The following is a 25,795-nucleotide window of genomic DNA, read 5'->3' as shown; positions in this document are numbered from 1 at the left end:
AAGAGCTCTTAAGTAACAAAGTAGCAAATGGATTTCCCATTGGGATCCACTGTGGCAGGGATTTATTAAACTAAATTCAAGCCTTCTGGGGACATGCATTGCCTGCATCAGTGTCACACAGATTCTTAGCTGACTTTGTTGGCCATAAAGAGGGCACCTCTAAAATTTATGTTTTTGGGACACCTGGGTGGCTCAGTTGGTTAGGTGTCCGACTCTTGGTTTCAGCTCAGGTCATGATCCCCCAGTTTGTGAGTTCCAGCCCCGCATTGGGCTCTGTGCTGACAGCGTGGAGTCTGCTTGGGATTCTCTCTCTCCGCCCCTCCCCTGCTCTCTTTCTCTCAAAATAAATAAATAAACTTAAAAAAAAATGAAAATTATGTTTTCAGTGATCGCCTCTCCATTTGGCTCCCTCCCTCCTGGTCAAGTGTCTACTTTGTTTCCTAGGGAAAAAGTCTTCAATCATCACCAAGGCTTAAAACGATGCCAAAGCATTGTATTATAAGTCCTAAATTTCCATGTGCTGCTGTAGGGGAGGAAAAATTCTCCTCTATCCTCTTTGGGTCTCTGGCTGGGCCTATGAATTAAACTGACGTAAGACAGATTAACAGGAGGAAATCATATAAATCTTGTTGAATTTTTATATGTACATGGGAACCTAAACTAGAGAATAAAGACCCGAAGAAGGGACCAGAGCAGGAAGCTTTTTATACCTTTTAGAAAAATGAACAATAAATATGTGAAGAATTGACAAGATAAAGGTATTTGGGCTATGAGTAGTAAATGGCAAAAAAGTAACAAAGTTACTGGGAGTCATATGTGGAGAGAAGGGTTCCTTACTTAGCCAGTTCCTTTCTCAGCCAGAACAACTGCATTTACCTAACAGTTTCACTTCCTTGTCAGCCAGCAAAAGTAATTAAACATGTAATCCTGTCTTCCCAAGGGCGCCAGGGGTCTCCCCACTTCTGATTGTTACAAAGGTTGCCTCCCACAGTCCCACTTTGTTTATTTGCTCCTGAGTTCAAGCCCTATGTGTATATATATATATATATATATATAGCCTTACATGGTGTGCAGGGCTGTGAGTATACATAACTAATAAATTGTGGTTAACCACATCTATCCAGTGTTAGATGTCATGTGTTTGCCCATCCCCATAACTCTAGGGCAAGTGAAAGGAAGCATATCAGAGTTGGAGAGTTCTCAAAGGAAAGGGAATACTACTAGGTAGATTTAATCCAAAAGCAATGAAGAAATGTTGGAAATGGTTTTTAAAAAAATTTTTTTTTTTTTTTACATTTATTTACTTTTTGAGAGACATAGAGCACAAGTTGGGGAGGGGCAGAGAGAGAAGGAGACACAGAATCCGACGCAGGCTCTAGGCTCCGAGCTGTCAGCACAGAGCCTGACGTGGGGCTCAAACTCACAAACTGTGAGATCATGACCCGAGCTGAAGTCGGACGCCCAATGGACTGAGCCACCCAGGCGCCCCTGGAAGTGTTTTTTAACAGGGACTTGATGTGCTTGGTTTTACATGCTAATAAATAACCCTGGTGGCAGGTTAGAAAATGGAGTGGAGGGACACACTGGAGTCTGGAAGGGAATACGCTGTTCCAGTTAGCCAGATGAGGAATGGTGTTGTTTGCTCTAGCCTTTGGAAAATGAGAGAGAGAAGAGATTCTGTAAGTATCAGGAGTTCCAGTTCACTAAGGTTGGAGGGAGGTGAAGGTGCAACAATGATTCCCAGACTTTTCACCTGAACAGTTGTTAGGTGATAATCCATCCATTTTGATAGTCAAGGTGGGAAGAGAATAGATTTGAAGAATATTGTAAGCCAAGAGAAAAGAAGCTCTTTGGAAAAGAGAGATGGGTTAGATATCTGTCAAGCATTTGAGAGAGAGAGAGAGAGAGAGAGAGAGAGAGAGAGAAGTAATGGATCATGGACTAAACAAGCACAAGCATTGTTCAGATTTCTCAATGATTGGATCATCATCGGTGATCTTTGACAGAGCAGGTTCAGAGCACATCTAGCACATCTGGACTAAAAGGGTCAGAGGATTTGGAAGAGGGGGAAGAAGTGTTGGAGACAATGAGTGGACTCATCAGGTTATTCTGCATAATGCCACAACTCAAAATCCTTAATTCTGCAAAGTACCTTTTGCCAGAGAAGTTAACATGTTCACGGGTCGCAGGATTTAGAACACTGACTTCTTGACAGGAGGAAGGAGAGGATTATCATTATTAGAGATGTTAGAGAAAGACAGATATGAATATAATAGAACTTTAGGCCAGTCATGTGTCAAGTTCCAAATTTTTAAATTTCCTTCCTCAGTTTCGTCATCACAAATTTGTAGATAAGTGAATGAATGAATGGGTGCCTGATGGATGTGAGCAATGTCCAGTCTCTCCGTCCCTACCTTTTTCTTTAACAACTTGACTCTTCAATTTATGACAAGAAAATATGTCACGCACTGCTCTGTTTTCTGTGGGACAGTGTCTGCCCATCTGTTCTTTACCTGCCTTGCAGACAAAGCAGCTGTGGCTCTCCATTGTTGCTAATATTACCCAAATTCACTGTCACCTCCACTTGCCTCTTCCTAGAATTCGAGTATATTTGCACATGAATCTAAGCACATTAAGAGACTACAAGGAAAGAGAGGCTAGGGTTAAAACCCAAATTGACAATAGTTTCTGCCACGACGGGCAGACATTTAGTGAAAATAACAAGAAGGCAGAAGTAAAAAGCGAGCCGGCTGCGCTTTCAATTTGATTTTTTAATGGTGTTTCTTGGCTCCACATATAGTTTGCACAGAGCAGTCATCATTATCTTCTCCTACTAGAACTCCACGTTCAGGTGTTCCTTCCCACTGTTTTTGTTTTTGAATCAAAGGGGAGCAGCAAGACCCACGGTGGAACTTCAGATTCCACAGTGTTCTACTTGATCTATTTCTAAACTCTGCCCCTCCTTGATTTTTATCTCCCAGCTGTCCCAGATCTCTCGGCCTCACTCCCCTCTGTTTCCTGTCCGAATTCCGAAGCCCAGGTTACCGTTTCTGCTATGTCTTAAGGTCCCCACTGAAGGTAAGGATGTTCAGACTCACTCTTCTGGAACCCGTCGGACCTACTTCGTGATAAAGGAAAACGAAACTCAAACGTGACCGATGTGAGAAACGAAACCAAAACTTCTTTCCGGGTACAAAAGACTGGCCGAGGCGGCTCCGCAGGTCAGAAGCCCAGGTTCAGGCGCCCCCTCGAGTTGCCACTCAGGGCTCCGCGCTCTGAGCCCCTGTCGGTCGCTTCCTTCCCTGCAGGTGCCCGGCAGCTGCTCCACCGACGCCACAGGTCCGGTGCGGACGCCGGGGTGGAGGTTGGCGGGAGCAGGGGGAGGTGCTCCGGGGAGCGAACCGGGTTGGGGGCGGAGGCGTGCGGAGCGGGCTCCGAGGCGACCGGGGTCACTGCAGGGAGAAACCCGGAGTGGAGATGTCGCTCGCGGTTCCAGCTCTCTGGTCCAGGCGGGAGGTGGCCCGGGAGCGGCTCCGGACGCGCCCCTCTGCGCCCCCAGAAAATGGTGGCGGACGGGTCTCCCGTTGGCGCCGGGAGGCAAGACGTGGGGAGAGGCAGAGGAAAGGGACGCAGGTGGGGAGCGCGGGGTCTGGAATCCGAAGGAGAGGGGCGAGCGTTCAGGCTTTTAAGGGGACCTCTTCAAAGAAAGAATGCTGGGATCTGGGGCCTTAGGGAAACTAAGGGAGGTCAGATCTGAGCATAACCAATATGACCTAGACATCGGTAGCGGCAGGCAGCTAGCATCCCCACCCCACGCACAATCGGGGCGCAACTACAAACTTGCAGAATCAGAATCTGCATTCGAATAACTTACAGGCGATTCCTACCTACCCCTACATTTCAGTGGCTTCATGCAATAATCATTTATTTCTTATATAACAGTTAAAAGAATGTAAAAATGGTCAAGGGGCATGTATTTGTTTTCTATTGCTGCATAACAAATTACCGCAAACTTGGGAGGTTAAGTCAATAAAAATGTAGTATTTTATAAATTTCCGTGAATCAGAAGTCTAGACACAGAGTAACTGAATGCTTTTACTCAGCGTCTCACCAGACTAAAATGAAGGTGCCTACTGGAGCTGCCATCTTGTCCAGGTTCTTTCCAGTTGTTGGAAGAATCCAATTCCTTGCAGGTGTGGGATTGTGAGGTTCCCTGTTTTCTTGTTGGCTCTTGGCTGTGGGTTATTCTCAGCCTTTAGATTCCACCCTCAGCTCCCGGCCAGGTGGTCCTCTCAAAGCATTGTGGCTTATGTCTTCAAAGCTATCAGGAGAATCTGTCTCCTGGAATGTTGGAGTCTTAGGTAATGTGACCTAATCATGGGAGAGACTATCCCATTCAATCTTCCGGTCCTGCCCACACCCAAGGAGAGGATATTATACAGGGCAGTGCACCAGGGTGGCTGGAGTCTTGGAGGGCATCTAGAATTCTGTCCATTGCTGGTCAGCTTTTCTCCAGTGTTTCAGGAAATTGACTCTTTCCATCAAGAGGTTCCATCATTCCCTGGGCCTTATTTTCTGAATTGGGCTGTCTCTAATAATCTATGATTTCTCTTTTTTCCCATCCCTTCTCTCTTTTCTTTTAAAGATTGTTTAAATCAGAACCCAGATAAGGTTTTGGCGCTACTGTGATTGGATAATATGTCTTTAGGCTTGTTGTAGTCTCTTTCATCCTCTTGTAATTTGTTAATAAATTGGAGTCCCTTCCCTTCCCTTCCCTTCCCTTCCCTTCCCTTCCCTTTCCTTTTTTTTTTTTTTTTTTTGGCCTTGTAGAGATTCTAATCTTCCTGGTATCATTTAACAGGTTCTTCTATCTTATAAATGTCTCGTTAATTAATTGTTGCTACTAGAGTTTGGATCAAATTCAGGTCAAAATTTTTGGTGGAGTATTTCTTTTTCTTTTCTTTTTTTTTTTAATGTTTATTTCTGAGAGAGAGAGAGAGAGACAGAGACAGAGAACTAGTGAGGGAGGGGCAGAGAGAGAGGGAGACACAGAATCCAAAGCAGGCTCCAGGCTCTCAGCTGTCAGCACAGAGCCAGATGTGGAGCTCAAACTCGTGAACCAGGAGATCATGACCTGAGCCGAAGTCAGATGCTCAATTGACTGAGGCACCCAGGCTCGTCTTTGCTGGCATATTTCAACAATGATGCACTTCTACATGGAAGTAGCTATTTGCCTGTATTTTTGTTGTTCTAGCACCTAAAAATAACAAGATCTATTAATTCATTAGAAGTTGTAATATAAGTATAAATGAAATTTCCCCATTTATATTTATTTGGCAACACAGTGGTTCAGTACTTATATGAGAAAGGCAATTTAACTTCTTGATTCCAGAAGCCCTTAATTTTTGATATATTATCTTTAGATGCTCTCTCTGGACTTTCTGCGATGAAAAATGAGGAACTTAATATACGCTCTTCTTTTTCCACTATTCATCCCTTTCTGAACTTCCCAATTTGGTTAATTATATTATTTTTATATTATAATGGTTTATCATAGTTTACAATATTTTTGACTTTATTTTTAAAAATGTTTTATTTATTTTGAGAGAGAGAGGGAGAGAGAGAGAGCGGGCAAGGAGCAGAGAGAGAGGGAGAGAGAGAATTCCAAGCAGGCTTCCTGCTGTTAGTGCAGAGACCCACCAGGGCTCTATCCCACAAACTTGACCGGAGCCAAGATCAAGAGTTGGCCGCTTAAGCGACAGTCACCCAGGTGCCTGTTTATGACTTTAATTTTTGTGATTTGTTTCTGGTTGAGTAAAAAATGGGAAGTCAAGTAAACAAGTCACAAAATTATTTATTATGTTATTTATTGTAGAAGCAATCTATATGGTTGACTTGGAAATGTAGTTATCATTAAGACCGATGTTTGAAATCGATACTTTTCCAAATTCAGAGTATCATAGATCCTATTTTTCTTTATAGCTTCCTTTAATTTTCCTGCATCATATGTAGTTATACTGTTTCTTGATTGTCCTTCTGTCTGATATCTACCCACTAATTTTCTGAACTGTCTCTTTAAATAACATTATCATTCAGGCTAGGTGGTTGGTGACTTCTTAAATATCTAGTAATATTGTCTTTCTGCCCTCCTAATGGATTGAATGACTGGGTACGGAATTATAAGTTCAAAATATTTTCTCCTTGGAACTTTGAAAACATTATATTTTCTTTTACCAAAACATCCAATAACGCTCCTCATTTTATTCAGTTCTAACTGTGTGCCAGGTACAATTTTAATCAATTAAAAAAATTTTTTTTTAATGTTTTTATTTATTCTTGAAGGAGAGAGAGAGAGAGAGACAGAGCATGAACAGGGGAGGAGCAGAGAGAGAGGGAGACACAGAATCCGAAGCAGACTCCAAGCTTTATTTTTTTTTTTTAAGTTTTTAATGTTTTACTTATTTATTTATTTAATATGAAATTTATTGTCAAATTGGTTTCCACACAACACCCAGTGCTCATCCCAACAGGTGCCCTCCTTAATGCCCATCACCCACTTTCCCCTCCCTCCCACCCCCATCAACCCTGTTTATTTTTTTAAATATATTTTTTTAATGTTTATTTATTTCTGAGACAGAAAGAGACAGAGCATGAGGGAGGGGAGTGGGGGAGGGGCAGAGAGAGAGGGGGACACAGAATCCGAAGCAGGCTCCAGGCTCTGAGCTGTCAGCACAGAGCCCAACATGGGGCTCAAACTCACAGACCGCGAGATCATGACCTGAGCTGAAACCGGTTGCTCAACCGACTGAGCCACCCGGGCTCCCCAAACCCTCAGTTTATTCTCAGTTTTTAAGAGTCTCCTATGGTTTGCCTCCCTTCCTCTCTTTCTTTTTTCCCCTTCTCCTCCCCCATGGTCTTCTGTTAAGCTTCTCAGGGTCCACATAAGAATGAAAACATACAGTATCTGTCTCCCTGTATGACTTATTTCACTTAGCATAACACTGTCCACTTCCATCCATGTTGCTACAAAAGGCCATATTTCATTCTTTCTCATTGCCAAGTAGTATTCCATTGTGTATATAAACCACAACTTCTTTATCTGTTCATCAGTTGATGGATGTTTAGGCTCTTTCCATAATTTGGCTATTGTTGAAAGTGCTGCTGTAAACATTGGGATACAAGTACCCCTATGCATCATCACTCCTGTATCCCTTGGGTAAATTCCTAGCAGTGCTATTGCTGACTCCAGGCTTTGAGCTGTCAGCACAGAGCCTGTTTGTGGGGCTTGAAGTCACAAGCCATGAGATCACGACCTGAGCTGAAGTCAGACGCTTAACTGGCTGAGCCACCCAGGTGCCCCTCTTTGTTTTTTTCTCATGCCTTCTAAGGAATTTCCTGGATTTCCGATCTGTAACTTGAGATTTCATCATGTCCATTTTATTGCTCTGCATGTGACTTTTTTCCTGAAAGTATAAATTTTTTTGAGGATTTACTTTTGTTTTTTCTGTAGCAGCCTGTTATTATTGTATTAGATAATATTGTGATGATTGAGAATGCTAATTCAAACTTTTTAAAGGACTGTTCTGGCCTTGACTCATGTTTATTCATCCAGCTTCTTCTTAATACCACCCTCCATGTCTAATAATTCAGATTTTTAAATCTACATTTATTCAGTGGTTTTTGTGGTGGGTAGCAGGCTTTATTTTCCCTACCATGACTCTCCCTTAAATGAGAGAGAACTGGGCATAGTGATACAAATTCTATGTACATTTTGTGTAAGGTTGGCATGAGTTCAGGATGAAGTTTAATAGGAAAAGTTTCCTATATGATATATGAGAGGAGGTAGGCAGGCAGACTATGGAACCCCTTAATTATCAAATTGAGAAGGGTTTTATTCTCCCACCATGGCTCTTGTTGAAAAGTTGTAGTGTCCAATAGGCACATATATCTCATTAGTAATTGTTATTTAATTTAAAAATGATGTTATTTCTTTCTGTTTATGAGTATTTTATTTTCAAATGATTATGTTAGGACTTATTAATTTGTTTGGAGCTAACTCCTTAATAAATAAACTGTTAGGTATTTACTTTGTCCTAGGAGTACCATGAGAAAAATTCTTGAGACATTAAGAACATCCGGGAACCTATGAATTACCTTATTTCATTCAATCTGACCCTACCTTTTCTGGATCTATCCCTTCTGAAAGATACTTGGGGTTAATTTTCTCCCATTCACTCAGTTCTCATGGAATCATCTTTTATATTTGAACTTGGTACAATTTGGAGAACTGAAGTAAGACAGTATGGCTAATGTGCAGTTAGTAAGGTTGGGAATTGTATGAATTGGATGGCAGAGAGTTTTGGGGAAATTCTCTAAAATTCTTCCCTGGGCAAAAGCCCCTTATAATGTGAGCTATAGCTACTTTTCCTATTTCATTTCCAATCAATCATTCTGTTTTATGCCATGTGGAACAACCTGTGGAATCAAACTTGTCGTGTGGTTTCACATCTCTGTGCATTAAACCAGTATTGTTTTGCTCTTTGAAATGTGATCCTCTGTATCTCTTACCTTCTCTAAGATGCTTCCATAATTCTTTCTCATATTTTAAATGTGTCCTCAAAACCTCAGAACACAAGAGACTGACTACTCCAGTTGATTGAAGAACTCTTTCAATTCTCTAATGGCTTTCTGTACCATTTCTGCTAGGTCACTAAGCATGTTACACTTTTTGATTTAATTCTCTTTAAACCCTTACCAGATTGTGAGGGGAGAGGACCATGTTTTATGCATATTTGTATATGTGGCAGCAAGTGCAATGCTTGGTGAGGAGTAGATGCTCTTTAGATCTGATAAAAGGGGGAATAACTAGGTAAGCGAGAGACCATGCTTTTGCCTGTCTCCATTAAGTGTTTCTTAAACATTCCATTCCAGCCACAGTAATTTCTTTTTTCTTCAAGTTTACTCATTTTTTGCAGTCATGAACCTCCGTGCATTGTTATTTTAATATTTATTATGTTTATTTATTTTTGAGAGACAGAGAGAGACAGAGCACGAGCTGGGGAGGGGCAGAGAGAGAGGGAGACATAGAATCCAAAGCAGGCTCCAGGCTCTGAGCTGTCAGCACAGAGCCCGACGCAGGGCTCTAACTCGGGAACAGCGAGATCATGACCTGAGCCGAAGCTGGACACTCAACTGACTAAACCACCCAGGCGCCCCTAATATTTAATATCAATGTGTGCCTCATCATTATATGTTCTTTAATGTCATATAATATGAATATCTATCTATCTATCCATCTATCTAATCTATCTATTATCTGTCTATCATCTATATCAAGTTCCACTGCCCTAACACACTATATGGCATATGTGAAGAATGTCTCAATATTTGTTTTTTGTAACAGAATGCTCAAGTGCATTTTCTTCTGCCTCTTTGACAGTTCTTTCTCAATTACCTTTGCAGACTCTTCCTCTTCTCTGTTGGCATTTATTAAATATTAGTGATCTGCAAAACTGTATTTTCAGTCCTTTCTTCTTCTTTCATGATACTGTGTCTGTCTATCCAAGCAAGTTCTTCTACCTCAGTGGCCTTATTTACAATAATATTCAAGTTACTCACATATTCAGGTCTAGCCCAGACCTTGGGTTTGACCTCTAGACCTACATATTTAATTACTCACGTGACATGTCCTACAGTCTTGAACTCAAGTCAAACTCAGAGTGACCACAAATGAACTCATGATCCTTCCCTGAAATGTAGGCTTGTTCCAAGGTTTCCTGCCCAGGGAATGGCCTCGTCCTCCATCCTGTTGCATCAGGTAGAATCTTAAAATCATCCTTGACAACCTTCACTCTTCCCTCTTCTCCATCCGTATCAGATCCATAATACATAATACAAAATTATGTAATACATAATTACAAAATTATGTTAAACTAACCTTTCAAATATTTAATATCCATAGGGGCCCCAAACTACCATCAAACTGTATTACATCAAACTACTCTCATTACCCTTCTGAACTGTGGTTTTCTCTCTGCTTTACTAACAGGAACTTTGATCCCATCTTATCTATTCTCTCTACTGCAGCCAGAGTAATCTTTCAAAATGTAAAGCCGCTCATAACACTACGTGCTTAAAGTCCGTCAGTGGATTTTAGGATGAAAACATGCCCTCAAAGGCTCTGCCTGCTCTTACATTTCTGTAACCCTCTAGTACAGCTAACTCTTCCCTCACTCTCTGCATTCCAACCTTGTTGACTTCTGTTCTGGATCTAGAACCACCCACACTCATTCATCACACAAGACTTTTGTACATGGTATTTTCTGGTATTTTTTGTACACGGTCTTTTCTGCCTGGAATGCTACTCCCCCCATCCCTGTATTTAATTAAATTTTGTTTCATCCTTCAGAAATCAACTCAAGCATTACTTCATTAGGGATGCTTCCTTTATCCTCTTTGTCACAGTTTAAATTTTCCATTGTCCATATGATTATCTGATTAATATTTGTCTTTCCTGATGGATTTTAAGCTCCGTGAGAACTAACAGCATGTTGCCCTTTGTTCATATATCCCCATTGCCTGATGTTTTGCTTAACACACAGTAGTCATTTAATACTATTTCTTGATGGAATAAATGAATTTCTAATTTTTCTTCTTTCTTTGTAGGTCTGTCATTTTCATTAATAACTGCCACTTAGAGGTACCAAAGTAGAGGAAATTTGCTATATTTAATGTTTTCCAGTTGAGGTTCGAGGTCCAGAGAGCGGCAAGAATGGGTAATTTTCAATTTAAAATATTTATAAATTACAAAATAATGATTCTTTAAGCTACATGGATTTAATAGAATTAAAATAACTTTATTGTTATTTCTTCTTTTTCAAATAATAAGTAAATAATTTATTTTTTAGGTTTAGAAGAACACATGATGTTTTTAGAAAAAATGTCACAGTTAATTATGAGTGCATTGCCAAAAGCCAAGTGAGTATTGTAATAAAGATTTCACCATGTGGAGTTTAAGACACAAAACATGAACATAGGGGAAGGGAGAGAAAAATAAGATAAAAAGGGACAGGGAGGCAAATGACAAGAGATTCTTAAATACAGAGAACAAACTGAGGGTTGCTGGTGGGGGGATGGGCTAAATGGAGGGATTAAGGCATTAATGGGCATGAAGGAGGGCACTTTTAGGAGCACCAGGTGTCCTGTGTAAGAGATGAATCACGGGGTTCTACTTCTGAAACCAATACTACACTGTATGTTAACTTGAATTTAAATAAATAAATTAAAAAAGAGGTGTACATTTGGATACCATATTTCCTGTATATCTATTTGACATGAAAGTAATGTGTATCTATCTCAGTATATATATTATGGTATATTATATATACAATTATATATGCACATGCATATATAAATACATATATGATTGTTTAACATAGAACTTTGAGAGCTGTTTGATAGTGAATGGAAACAGTTTTCTCTTGCATTGTTTGTACACAGCTATCAATGAACCTGTTGTTGTATAAAGAAATAGTATTGATTAAACAGGAAGGAAATTTAACACAGGTCTATATTCAGAATAGAGGTGTTAAATTCCTGATTCCAATCCAGATTCTGCCATGTGGTTTTACATAATTTGCTCTGTCTCTTTGAGCCTCTTTTTCTATATCTACAGGATGGGAATGATCCCACCTTCTTCCTATGAGGGATAGTCATACATATGGACATATTTGAAAAGTCTTAGCGTAGAGACGGACATAAAATAATTACTTGGCAAATTCACCTACTGATGATAGTGATAATGGGCGAATAATGACAATGCTACTGTCTTTGGGGGCCTTATTTAATCAATATGTAATTTTTGTTTTAACTGTTTTCATTTTAGACATTCCAGTTTATTCAATGATTTTGTTGAATCTGAATTTTTTCTGATTGATGGCGATTCATTACTTGCTACATGCATATGTGAGAAATCATTAAAGCAGGGGCAGCAGCTCCACTTCTTTTATGTAATTGAATGCTATCTTATGGATCTTATCAGTAAAGGAGGACAATTTGCCATAGTTTTCTTCAAGGTAACATGTGATTTAAGACCTAAACCTAAAATTCCTTACTATTTTATATTTTTTTCTTATTAACACGTTAAATACATCTATAAGAATTCATAGTTTAAAGGGAAGAACAGAAAAAATACCCATAGTCCCTGTATTCAGAAATTACCACGTTTAAGATTATATTTTATTTGCAGCAATTAAACTTTATATAAAGACACACACGCTCATGAAGGAGGATGAGCAGTCTCTACAGAAGCTCAGTTGGATTCAACTTTTCCAACTCGGAGAAGCGCTTCTGTTTTTAGAACTCTGTAGTCAGTTTCTTTGAGCCTGGAAAAATGTCAAACTCATTGATACTACTTCATTTATTCTTTGTTCCATGGTAAATACCTCTGAGGGAAGGTATTTGCTCTTCCTTTTCTGATTATGAATATAATTAATAAAATATTAACAGTATCAAATACAGAGGTATAACCACTACCACCCTTTCCTTATCTTATCCCTGAAGGTAACCAAGGTATTACCCTTAAGGGTTTTGGAATGTGTCTGTTCAGTCATTTTGCAGTCAACACTATTGTTAGATTTTTAAACATTGCTGACTTCTTGCAAGCGATGTTTTGAATACAGAGCCGGTATTCTAACCTAATGTTTCCAGTCCAGTTTACTGCACTAATTTTGATCTGTTGAGAAAAACCTCTGCTGCTTCAGGACAATCACACTAAATTGGGATCGTCCTCTCCAAGTGGTTCACCTCAGCTTCCTGTTCTGGATAATTTATATCCGCCATTTGCTTTTGCATATTTTTTCTCTCCTTTTTCTTTTTGAAGTGAAATTGGAGAGGAAAAGAATTAGACTACGAAGGGAAAGTATGATAAACCCTGAGCATTATGTGCTTGCTTAATGGGGACGCCTGTATTTAAATCCAAACTGTGATTTATGGCATGTATTTGTGAAAGGACAGTCAAGGTCTGACTATAAAGCAGAACAAAACTGTATCGGAACCTTTTCTTCTAATGACTTTAATGATACGTGTAAACCAACTAAATGGTAATTTCAAAAAAAATATACTTTATCCCATTCTTACAGGATGCTGAGTACGCATATTTCAGCTTCCCTGAACTTCTTCCTTTGAGAACTGCTTTCATTCTTCATCTTCAGCATAATACCACCATTGATGTTCAAACAGAATTTTCTGGATGCTTATCACAAGGATGGAAAAGTTTCATAGAAGACAGTTACCCATATTACCTGATGGTTGCAGATGAAGGCCTGAACCATCTGCAAACGCACCTTTTCAACTTTTTAATTATTCAGTCTTGGGCAATCAAGGTCAATGTTGTGCTTTCCTCAGGGCAAACATCCAATATTCTTCGACTTTATGCGTACCTTATGCCAAGCATGTACACGAACCAAACTTTTTTCAAGGAGGTAATTGATATCTAAATATAAATTTCTTTTAGACTTTTACAGAATTTTCCAAGTTACTTGACTTACTTTTATTTCTACCACTTCTATGGAAATTATCATAGCTTTCACAGAGAGGTATAGAAAATTAACAATAATGATAATACAAATGCAATCATATGTTCAGAACTTGTAATAACAACGATTGGTACTTCTCATGAGTCATTTTTTAAATCTTGTCAACAGCCCTTTAGTTAGGTGTAAGTATCATCTGTGTCTTGCAGATGAGGAAATAGATACTTGAGTAAGTAATTTGCTCATTATCAATAGTAAATGAATAATAAAGCATGGTTTGAAAAGGAGCAGTCTGACTTTAGCCCTTATGTGCATAACTACTGTGTGGTATACTGCCTCCAAGTTAATGAAGGTCAGAAATGCGCTCATTTGGAGGTAAAAACTCATGCCTCTGTTGCTAAGACATACTGGTGAAATCCTTGTTAATACGGTAGTTTTAATGAGAAAACAATGGAGAAGGGTGATGAGGATGGGAAATAAACAAAATGCTTATTTCATAATATTAAGGCATTAATAGAATTTTCAGAGTATTTAGATTTTAATCCTTTGCTCGATCTTATTATTTTGCTGCATTGGTATATTTGACAATTACTACATTGAAATTTAGGGAGTTAAAAATACTTACTAATTTTATAAATGAATCTAGTTTCTGGTTAATTTTCACTACTTATAGTGAATCCTCATACGGAGATATTAATTCTGTATTTCATCAAAATAATTTGTGAGTCAATTAACATTTTTTACTCTTTGGGAATACTGTCATACTCCTTTTGGTATTTGGAAACCTCCAGATGGTTGTCATGAAATCTGATAAGATAGTTTGTTTTGCTATAGTTAGAATCCCAGTCATTAAACTATTTCCAACTCTAGTTGCCTGCTGTGGGTAGGATCAGCCCTGGAGTTGATTTTTATATTGGGAAGAGGAACTGTAATCAATTGATCTCATTTCATTCTGTGAAAACAGTTTCTGAATCTGAGCTTGAAGAGTGCTCTACAAACATCCTTCCTAGTCCGTCCTTAAGAAGATTTTTTTAAAGGTCCCTGGCTGGCTTAGCAGTTGGGTGACTGACTTCAGTTCAGGTCATGATCTCAAAACTCATGAGTTTGAGCCCCGCCGAGCTCTGTGCTGATAGCTCAGAGCCTGGAGCCTACTTCGGATTCTGTGTCTCCTTCTCTCTGTCCCTCCCCTGCTCGCACTCTGTCTCTCTCTCTCTCTCAAAAATAAATAAACATTAAAATAATTGAAAAAGAAGATTTTTTTTAAATTTTAGGTTTTATTTCTAGTATAATAATATGTTTCCTAGGTTAGTGAGTACTCATTTTAAAGAGGTTGTTTCACTTATCTATTTGAGGACTATATGAAATGCAAATAAAAATTCAGTGTAATAAGTGATGAATCACTGAATTCTGAAGCCAGTATTACACTGTATATTAACTAACTAAAATATAAATAATAAAAACAGTGTATGATGATAATGGCTGGATGATAGGTACCTGAGGGGAGATTATGCTATTGCTTATTTACATGTATGTTTGAAATTTTTCACAATAAAATATAATGTATTAAATGGGTGCACTTTTTTTTTTTTTGAGATGTTGGAAATGTTCTAAAATTAGATTATGGTGATGGTTACACAACTCTGTATCTTTACCAAAAGCCATTGAATTTTCCCCTTTACATGAATTTTCTGTTATGCTCATTATACTTTTTACAAAGTTTTTTAAAAAATAAAATGCACTAAGTTCCCAGACAAAAATTAATTCAGCAAAGACAACATAGTGCTGCTTGACAGACTTTAAAAGTATTGTTGATGATCTGTAATTACATTAGTGTAATTTTTTTAACTTGGAAATATATTTTCACAATTATATCTTCAATATATGATTTTCTGTAGTTGGAAAGTGATTAGATATTTTATTTATGACAATTTATGTGACTTGCTTTTCTTTTACAGAATAAAAAGAAGATTGAGAATGCTTATAAAATCCTGATTAAACAATTGCAAGAATGTAGAATTTTAGCACTAGAATCTCTTTTTGGAAATTTAAAATGGAAAAATATGATGGACGAGGTACTGAAACTTTTAAAAACTTTGTATTTGAACTAATTTTTTAGTTATAAAAAAAGTTGCAAAAATAGTTCTGAGTTCCCATAGACTTCTCACTCAGCTTTCCCTAATGTTAGCATCTTATGTAACCATGGTGCATTTTTCAAAACCAGGAAATTAACATCAGTATAATACTATTAACTAAGCTGCAGACATTATTTGAGGTTCACTTACTTTTCCATGAATGTCCTTTTTCTGTTCCAAGATTCTGTCTAGGGTTCCACATCCATTTAGTTATTTCTATCTAGTCTCCTCCAGTCTGTAGTAGTTTCTCAGTGTTTCCTTATCTTTCATGACCTTGATGTCTTTCATGACCTTGATGATGATATACATGGTGGTGATGGCTACATGGATGTATATTTATCTTCAAACTCATCAAGCCTGGTCTTTCTGAGCACTGTTTTACACTTTTTGAAACCATAAGATGTACCATTCTTATCTTGTATTTTTTCTATCCCAGCCTTGAAATCAACTACTTCTCTAAGCAGTTCTGGTTGCTTTTATTGGAAAGTAGAATTTAGAAGCCAAGATCTGGGAATTAATGTTTGTTCATTTCCACTGGGATGTCATTACTATAAGGACTTTTCAGCAGAAACAGCTAGGAAATATATGTATATATGCTAAGCCATGCATACACATCTGTCTATTTTTTTAAATCTATCTATGTATCTATGTATCTATCATCTATCTTAAATATCATGCTTTCACACCAATGACTTTTACTCCAGTTCAACTTCACATCCTTCATTTTACCCCTCCCATTTCTTTATTTGTAATTTCTTTCTCCAACTGTGAGAAATTCAGCTCTCTCATTACATACAATATATTTACTTATTTTTCATCAATTCTAATATATACATATAGTTTTAGAATTGCTAACCACATCTTGTGAGAAACATATTCACTAGGTGGATTACGGGATTTATGTGCAGTTCTTTTTAGCCTTAGTCATAGAATATGTTAAAATACTGCTTTCCAAAGTTTTTTAGGTTAGTTCTTTTCTTGCTCACCCCATTCAGTTTGGTTATGTTATTCATTATTAATACAGGTAGGTTTGTTGGTTAATATTTGTATTTCATTTTGGGTCCCTCCCACCCATATTCAGATCTTTAAAGTAAAAAGAAAATTAATGTTTATTTATTTTGGAGAGAGAGAGAGCACAAGCAGGGGAGGGGCAGAGAGAGAGAGGGAGACACAGAATCCGAAGCAGGCTCCAGGCTCTGAGCTGTCAGCACAGAGCCAGACGCGGGGCTTGAACTCACAAACTGTGAGATCATGACCTGAGCCGAAGTTGGACACTCAACCAACTGAGCCACCCAGGTACTCCAACCATATCCAGATTTTTAAAAATTAACCTGTTTATTTTGGAGGGTATGTGAAAGGTATATGAAATATACTTATGATTCTAAGAATCAGAGATATACAAAAGGATATACTCTAAAAAGTGACACTTTACTCTTATCCCTGCTACTCTGATCCCATTTTCTACTGTTCACCACACTCCCAAATACTTCTGTAGGTAATTTGTCTCTTTAGTTTCAGGTTTATCCTTCTGGTGTTCTTTCTTTTCTTTCCTTTTAAAAATTAATTAATTAAATAATTAATTTTTGCACAAAACAGACGTGTGTATTTTCTTATATCCTCTTCTTTCTTAAATAAAGGATCACATAATGTAGATATTCTTTAGTGACTTTCTTTTCAGATTTAGCATGTTCTAGAAATCATTTTAAAGGGATTTTAAAAATCTGTCTCATTATGTTATATAGCTGCATAACACTCCCTTGTGTGGATATACTGTAATTTATTTAACCAATTTCCTACTCTGGAATTTATATTTATTTATATTTAAATATGTTTTATATATTTAAATTTATATTTATACAAATATAAATGCTGTAATGACTAATGATATGTATGTGCAATTTTGTATTATTAGAGGTATACCTTCAGAGTAGATTTTAAAAATGGAATTGATGTGTCAAAAGGTAAGTGTATATGTTGCTTACTTAGGTCTTATCAATTGTCTTTCTAAAAGGATTATATCACTTTTTTTTTGTCTTTCAGTTTTTAATACTTCTCTGTATATTACAGATACGAGCACTCTCATCTTAAAATTTTATTTATTGTTTTTAACAAATATTTATAGTTTTATGTAATCCCTATATCTATCTTTGTATGATTTTTTCTGGTAAGATCACTTGAATAAAAATTTTTTTTAGATGTCATGATGTTTACAGTTTTCTTCTGTGACAGGCATGTGAAACTATTTCTCTGCTTAAGCAACTCTGGCCAGAAGGATCTGACATTCGGCGTGTTCTTTGCGTTACTTCATGCTCGTTGTCTTTGAGAATGTACCATCACTTTTTAGAAAACAGGAACAAGACTATCTTCGATCAGAACACTGACATCCAAGAGGTGTGATTATTATAACTTTCCTGTGAAACGTCATTGCTGTCCACTTTTGAAATTTTATTGAGATCTATCTGCCTTTTCTTCCTTTTGGTATTTTATGTATTTCCCTAGTTTATTCATATAAATTTCCCCCCAAGAGGGAAAAACTGGAATTTCTTTACAGGAAATATCTATTATATTGTTATATGATCTAGTGTTTTACTATACAGATTTTTGTACTTCTTAGTACCCATTTAAGTCACATTTGTCCAATCATCCAGAAGAAGGAGGAATAAGAAAGGAAATTAGCACATGGTGAGAGCTTACATTATCATGTTCTGGGCTCTATGCCTTGTGCCTTTATATACTCACAACTGCATTTTAAGGGAGGTATTGTTATTCCCACTTCACATATGGGAACGCCTGAGGTTCAGATAGTCCAGGAAACATTCCTCAATTAAATAGCAGAGTGAATTGAACCCATGTCTGTTTTGTTCAAATTCCATAATACCAAACTGTCTTTAGAAAGAACATTCTCATTGTAGTGTCTTAGTGCCGTCCTTGCTAGAGAAGTACTAAAGGTCTTAAACTTTTTTAAGATTTTACTTTAATTTATTAAAAACTGTTTTTTTTAATGTTTACTTTTGAGAGAGAGAGAGAGGGAGAGAGAGAGAGGGTGCAAGTGGGGGATAGACAGAGAGGGAGACACAGAATCTGAAGCAGGCTCCACGCTCTGAGCTGTCAGCATAGAGCCCAATGAGGGGCTCAAACTCACTAACTGTGAGATCATGACCTGAGCCGAAGTTGGAGGCTTAATGGACTGAGCCACCCAGGTGCGCCCCCTCCCCCCCCCCACCGAAGGTGTTAAACTTCTTTATGGTTGATAGAGTCCCTTAAGAATCTGCTGGCCAGTATGGATTTGCTCTCCAGTAAATAGTCCTCCTTATATATATGTGTACATATGCACATGTACACACACATGTGTGTACACACATTATTTTATATACAACCTGACTGCGGGGGCATTCTTGCTTGAAAGTTTTTATTAAAGAAAAATGAAACATTTTGTAGCATTTTTGTACACTCTCAGAGAAATGAACAGGACTTATAGCATTTTACTTAACATCCTTTATATTTGGTTTTCCAATATCTACTTGAATATATTTTTAGTAAAATATTTTTTTACATGATTAGGCACGACATTTTAAATTATTCTCACAAAAATGATACCAGACCGAGTGTATCTCTGGAACTTCTCTAACTATTAGACTATTTGGCCTTCTGGGGGCATTCTGAAATAAGTCTTAGTTTTGCTTTACTGACAACCCTGCAAACATTTGAAGATGGCTTGGAGACCCTTGTCCCATTATGTTAAATATGCCCATTTCTTCACACTTTTTCTAATTGGGTAAGTTTTTTAGATGTGTCCTGGTTTATTCACTGTGGTAATGTTCAGTGTAACTTTTAAAGTATGATGCTTTAGTGGCTCCTGAGTGGCTAGTCGGTTAAGCGTCCAGCTTCGGCCCAGGTCATGATCTCACGGTTTGTGGGTTTGAGCCCCGTGTTGGGCTCTGTGCTGATAACTCAGAGTCTGGAGTCTGTTTCAGATTCTGTGTCTCCCTCTCTCTGCCCCTCCCCTGCTCACGCTCTGTCTCTCTCTGTCTCAAAAATAAATAAACATTGAAAAAAAAAATTTAAAGTTGATGCTTTAGGGACACCTAGGTGGCTCAGTCGGTTGAGCATCCAACTTTGGCTGAGGTTGTGATCTCATGGCTTGAGGGTTCGAGTCCCACATCAGGCTCTGTGCTGAGAGTTCAGAGCTTGGAGCCTGCTTCAGATTCTGTCTCCCTCTCTCTCTCTGCCCCTCCTCGCTCGCTCTGTCTCTCTCTCTCAAAAATAAATAAAAAGATGAAAAAAATTTAAAGTATGATGCTTTAGACAGAATAGGGCATTTAAAGTATGGCTCCATCAGTACAAAGCCCTGTGGGATCATGGCTTCTTTAGATGCTGGACCAGCTCACCTAAAGTTAGGCTTACCTAAAAATACTAAAGAATGCTTTATGTAAACTGCTCTTCAGCTGGCAGTTCCCTGTCCCCTTACCTGAATTCTGTATTTTCTATGCATTCAAATTTATGTATGAAGAAAAAAACTCAAAAACGTAGAATTAAGAATGTAATAAAGTGTGATTCCTACAAAGGAAAATGTGGCTGCTGACTGTTGTGGTACTACGTGCAATTCATAGCCTGGTGGTCTCTATTTTGCCTTCTTTATTTTATTCAGGTGGAAAGTAATTGCTTAAACATGATGCAAGAAATGGAAGATTTGTGTAAACTGCATTGTCTCAGTGTGGTTTTTCTACTCCACTTACCTCTTTCTCAAAGGGCCTGTGCTAGATTCATCACTTCCCATTGGGCTCAGAACATTCAGACTTTCTTGAAAATGGTAAATATGCTCTGTATTAGTTTGTTTATTTTTTGTTTCAATTGTCTGATATAAAGAAACCACAGTCGCCTTCAAAACAGATTTAAAAGGGAATAATGTCAGCCCTTTGGGGACTTTAAAGGTTTAATGGCCCAAGTCATTTTCTTGCTAATTTCAACAACTCTGGCAATAACAAACAGCATGCTATATATCCAGTCTAAGGAAAAAACTCTCTATTTTCCTTCTTCCAATTTCTGTCAAGATCAGGTTTTTGTGTTATTAATTATGTGAGATTGGTAACCATTGTATTCTGCTCTTGAGAGGAATTAAAGATATAAATGTAATAGTTATTTTTGTCCATTATAGATATTACTTAGACAATATTTGTAGACTGTAGGAAAATAGCAAAAACAAAAGAAAAACTTACCCAGGTACCCACTATTCAAGTCAATAACTATTAATATTTTGTTTTATTCTCTTAATTTTAAATGAATAAGTCTTTCTGTTATTTTTTGTTATTGTTTGAGACATTGGAATGAATATATATATTCATATTCATATATGACATTTTCTTCTCACATATTTTTCGAAGTTTTCTTTCATACTCTTGGTTAGCATAATTTTTTAGTGGCCACTATTTTTGTAACGGATGTACCATGGTTTACTCACCCATTCTTATATTGTGGAATATTAAGAGGGTTTTAATTGTTATAAATGCTGCTGCTATTCTCCTGGTTTTTGAGTGTAAGCCTTTTTCCTTTGATTTGGGGATGTTGACTTAGACTTCATGCCCAGAAGTGGGATTAGTGGATCAATTTAAATGGAAAATTAAAAAAAATTTTTTTAATGTTTATTTATTTTTGAGAGAGAGACAGACTGCAAGCAAGGGAGGGGCAGAGAGAGAGGAAGACACAGAATCCAAAGCAGCTCCAGGCTCCGAGCTGTCAGCACAGAGCCCAATGTGGGGCTCAAACTCACAAACCATGAGATCATAACCTGAGCCAAAGTTGGACATTCAACCAACTGAGCCACCCAGGCGCCCCTAAATGGAAAATTTTAGAGAATCTTGACACTTTTAGTCAAAATATTCAAGAAAAATATTTTAGAACCGATCAATTAGTAAGCTAGCCCCAAAATATTTATCTAATGCATATGCATTGCGTGAATCACTGGGGATACAGTGAGAAAAATAATATATTTACCCATCTCATCCTACCACTTTAATAGAGCTACATTTTGCAGGAAGACAGATACTGATTTTTTAAAATTAATATTAAGGAGGAATTACAGGATACTTTAGAGTCTGATGATAAAAAGTCTCAGTTCAGTTAGAAAAGGATGGCTTCTTCCGAGAATTGAAGAGATGTGAAGTAATGCAAACATTGAAGGATGAGTAGGGATTGGCAAGTTGGTGAGAGGAAGGACACTGGATTCTAGGAGATGAAACAGCATGTGGGATCATCCTGACAATGGCATGATCAAGGAACTGGAATACAACTTGTAGAACTAGAATAGAAAGAGAAAGTGATAAAGCTGAAGAGATGGGTAAGAGACAAATCACATAGGTCTGTATAGGTCCTGTGAAAAGAATGTGGAGATTTAACTTGATCATAAGCACAATGAGAACCAACTGAATGATTGCAAGGAGATGAATGGCACTTCATTAAAAAAAAATTTCTTCTGGGCGCCTGGGTGGCTCAGTCGGTTAGGCGTCTGACTTCAGCTCAGGGCATGATCTCACAGCCCATGAGTTAGAGCCCTGCGTGGGACGCTGTGCTGAAACCTCAGAGCCTGGAGCCTGCTTCTGATTCTGTGTCTCCCTCTCTCTGCCCTTCCCCTGCTCATGCTCTCTCTCTGTCTCAAAACAGAACAAAACAAAACAAAAAAAACATTAAAAAAAATTTCTTTGGCTTGCAATGCAGAGAGTTCATTGTAGAGGTAAAAATGGATTTGGGGAAACCATTTGGGTGATTGTCACCTCAGTTGATATATGTGCTAATGATATTAGGGACTAAGGAAATGGTAAGTAGGCATGAATAGCAGTAGGCAATTTCAAGAATTATTTAAAGTATAAACTTAAGTTTAGTGTGGGCATGAGGAAAAGGGAGGAGTCAAATGACTCTAGATCTCTGGCTAGAGCATTTGTGGGGACAGTATCATTGTATGAAGTATAATTGCGAAGAAAGATTATGAGTTCAGCTTTGGGAATATTGAGTTTACGATGTCAGTGAAATATCCAAATGGAAATATCTAGTAGACAATTTGAAATACTGGTTTAGAGCTTAGTGGAGTGGAATAAGTTGGTGGTAAAGAATTGGGAATCACTAGCCTATGGATGTTAATTAATGCCATGGCGGTGGATACAATTATTTTAGGAAAGACAAGAGGGCCTAGGACAGAGACCTGAGATACTCCAATATTAAATGGTTAGGGATAGATTGACACTAGGAAAAGACCCTGAGAAGGAGCTGGTTAGATGAATAGAGCAGAAAGCTAAGACAATAGATTGTTGTGAAGGTCAAAGGAACTGGGATTTTCAAAAGGTGGTTGTGGTTAATAGTACCAAATACTATGGAGGTTGAGGACCAAAAATACTACTTTGGGTTTAATGACATAGGACTCACTGTTGATTTTAATTAAGAGACATATTAATGGAGAGCCTAGAAGCAAAAATCTATGGTAGAGTGGGTTCAGTGGTGAGTGGAAAGGAGAAAATAAAGGTGAAAATAAGTTTATATGTAACAGGTTGAGATTAAGGAAAGTGACACAGGATAAAATGGGATAGGAAAGTGTGTCTATTAGGAATGTTTTTAAAATGGCAAAGACAGAGCATGTTTAAATGCTGATCATAAAATTAAGAGAATAGGATGAAAATACAAGGAAAGTAAGGTGAGAGGGGATAGGATCTAGAGTATATTCTTATCCAGAGGGAGCAATATTGCCATTTTTATAGGAGACAATAAAGAAAGAACAGTGCAACATTGGCTGTGATAGAAGTTGTAGGATAACTTTGTTCCTATGTGCTGGTTCAATTTTCTTTGTGAAGTAGGAGACAAAGTCATATGCTGAATGTTGTGGCAAGGAAGCAAGCCCAGAAGTTTAGAACCAGGAAACATTTTGGAAATATTTATTGGGGAACTTAGGGGAGTAAACTATACTGAGAAACAGAGATACCATTCTGTCCTGCCTAGCACTTTTGAATGCTTATTTGAAGTTTTTGACAAAACAATTATAGTGGCATCACTTTGTATTATTGTATGATTTTGTTTTTCTGTAGTCGCAACAACATGGCCATAGGCACAAGGAAAGCAACTAATTGGATGGTATGGAAAAAAAGGGACAAGATAATTTAGGCACAAAAATGCTATTAGTGGATCTATACAGTTTGATGGAAAATAAAAAAGGAAAAGAGACTTTAGTATCTTTGCAAGAAGGTAGTAAAAATGATAGACTAGGAAACAAAGTTTCCTGGAGACAAACCAAATGGACTCTATTGGATGAGGAGAAAGTAGAGGAGCTGTAGAACTGGAGGTCCTGATATGATCAATAAAGAATTGTGAATGATCATTAGACAAAGTTAAAGGCATGGGTCAACAGGTGGGAGTGAGGAAGTATTCATCAGGGAGTGTGGCAGATGCTATTGTTGTTTCCTTATCTATGTCTCCCACTTACCTATTTCTCCGTCTTACTATAAGTGCAACTCTCTGCCTGAAGGTTTTGTTTTCATGATCTGAAATGCTGGGGTATTAATGTTTCTCATGCCTTCCACCAATGACAGATGAGGAGTTGGTGGATGAAGACCCCAGCTTCCTTGTATCCAGGTTGATATAACTCTGAAATGTAGTTAGGGATTCTTTAGGGATTGGGGAAAAATAATAATTGTTGGTCTATGTATAACAAATATTATTGAAAAAGACAATTACCATCTTCTGCCCCCACTACATCTCCCTCATAAAGTGTCCATGAGTTGGGGAGGGGGAGAGAGTTGGGGAATAAATGAATAGAATCACCATAAGCGGGGTGGGAAGGGCATGATAGAATCTTCCTAAAGTTTCAGGGGTCTGTGTATACAAAGAAACTGATTTAGTTCCCAGGAAAGAGACTGGGAGAAAGCTAGCCTCACCTAGGATACCTGTGGCTATGTATGCCAGGGAACTTGTCTGGAAAATGCAGTGTGTTGTCTAGACATGAAAGTGTGGGAAATCTTCCCTATGCCTCCTGAGGGAAGGCATCTGAAAGTTCCTGTAGGCTCTAAATGAGTCATGGTAGTTGATCGAGAGGGAAGGAGAACCTGTGATTCTTCACAGAGTTCTCAGAAGCCAGATGAGGGGATTTAAGTGGGAAATGACATGGAAAAAAACCCTCTAAATTTGGAGACTATATTTCAGTAGACTAGGAACTCCATGGAACCAACTAGAGGCCAATCCATGGCCATTTGACCATTTAATCTCTATAGAAGAGATCTGGGACTATTGCCTGTATAGAATACTAAAGAGTGAGGTATAACTGGAGACAGCCATACTGAGTGGTAGGCACTTTTTTTTTTTTTTACTGAAATGAGGATGACACTTAGGTAACACTCCTGTCAAAGTCTGGCATGGGAGATGCAGTGGAGACTCATGAAGGGAATTGATCTGAGTGTGACTAGGAAGTAATTGAATTGGATTTTACTTTGTAGTGCTTAGATTATATTTATTGAAATAGCATAATAGGGATGTAGGATCAACAATTAAAGTTAAGAAACAAATATTCATGATTGTTTATCTAGGTTTGTATTTATGGGCATTTACAACTGTTCTAACAGAAGTGTTACAAGGTTTTGTGTTGTGGTGAACACAATATTATGTAGTTCTGCTGATGCTTTGGGGAGAAAATATTTTCCTATATCCCAAATCCCATTGGGGAGTTTTTCTCTAGGTAAGTTTTAAATGTTTACGTATTTATTTTGAGAGAGAGAGAGACAGAGAGAGACAGAGAGAGAGAATCCCAAGAAGGTTCCACACTGTCAGCGCACAGCCCCACAGGGAACTCGATCTCAAGGACTGTGATACCATGACCTGAGCCGAAATCAAGTGTTGGATACTTATCTGACTGAGCCACCCAGGTGCCCCTCATTTATAGAGTTTTATAAGCAATTTTTTTTATGGACAATGGTCATTAGGTGAAAAGGATATTACAAAGTCTGTCTAAATTGTGGAATGTTCTAAGATGGCTCTGCAGGACATTGTGGTTGTAGCTGATAGAAACCATCATTCTTTAATTAGGATGGCATGGACTTCTGGGCAAGATAGGAATAGCTACCAGTTATTTTGCACCAGATTTATGTGTGTACTTTACCTAGC

General features: G+C 37.9%; 1 protein-coding gene across 6 annotated transcripts in view; it reads left to right on the top strand.

The window, feature by feature from the left end:
* The first annotated feature begins 3,180 nt into the window (after positions 1–3,180).
* DDX60 (DExD/H-box helicase 60) overlaps positions 3,181–25,795 on the top strand; it is a 106,925-nt gene continuing 84,310 nt past the window's right edge. For 3 of the 6 annotated variants that reach the window (XR_013555104.2, XR_013555105.2, XM_078445628.2), the window contains exons 1-8: positions 3,181–3,339; positions 10,666–10,775; positions 10,908–10,977; positions 11,885–12,074; positions 13,140–13,481; positions 15,488–15,604; positions 17,894–18,055; positions 20,313–20,474. Coding sequence is in view for 4 of the 6 variants with exons in the window: in XM_078445628.2 (XP_078301754.1) it covers positions 10,772–10,775; positions 10,908–10,977; positions 11,885–12,074; positions 13,140–13,481; positions 15,488–15,604; positions 17,894–18,055; positions 20,313–20,474 (1,047 nt within the window). In the remaining 2 variants the exon portion in view is untranslated. Of the gene's footprint in view, positions 3,340–9,695; positions 9,818–10,665; positions 10,776–10,907; positions 10,978–11,884; positions 12,075–13,139; positions 13,482–15,487; positions 15,605–17,893; positions 18,056–20,312; positions 20,475–25,795 lie in introns of all 6 variants that reach the window. The other 3 variants (XM_078445626.2, XM_078445625.2, XM_078445627.2) reach the window with 3 other exon arrangements.

The sequence above is a fragment of the Panthera onca genome, chromosome B1 (assembly GCF_046562875.1).
Source record: "Panthera onca isolate mPanOnc1 chromosome B1, mPanOnc1 haplotype 2, whole genome shotgun sequence".
NCBI lineage: Eukaryota > Metazoa > Chordata > Mammalia > Carnivora > Felidae > Panthera > Panthera onca.
Note: the sequence above shows the minus strand (reverse complement) of the source record. Positions and strands in the feature narration are given on the sequence as shown.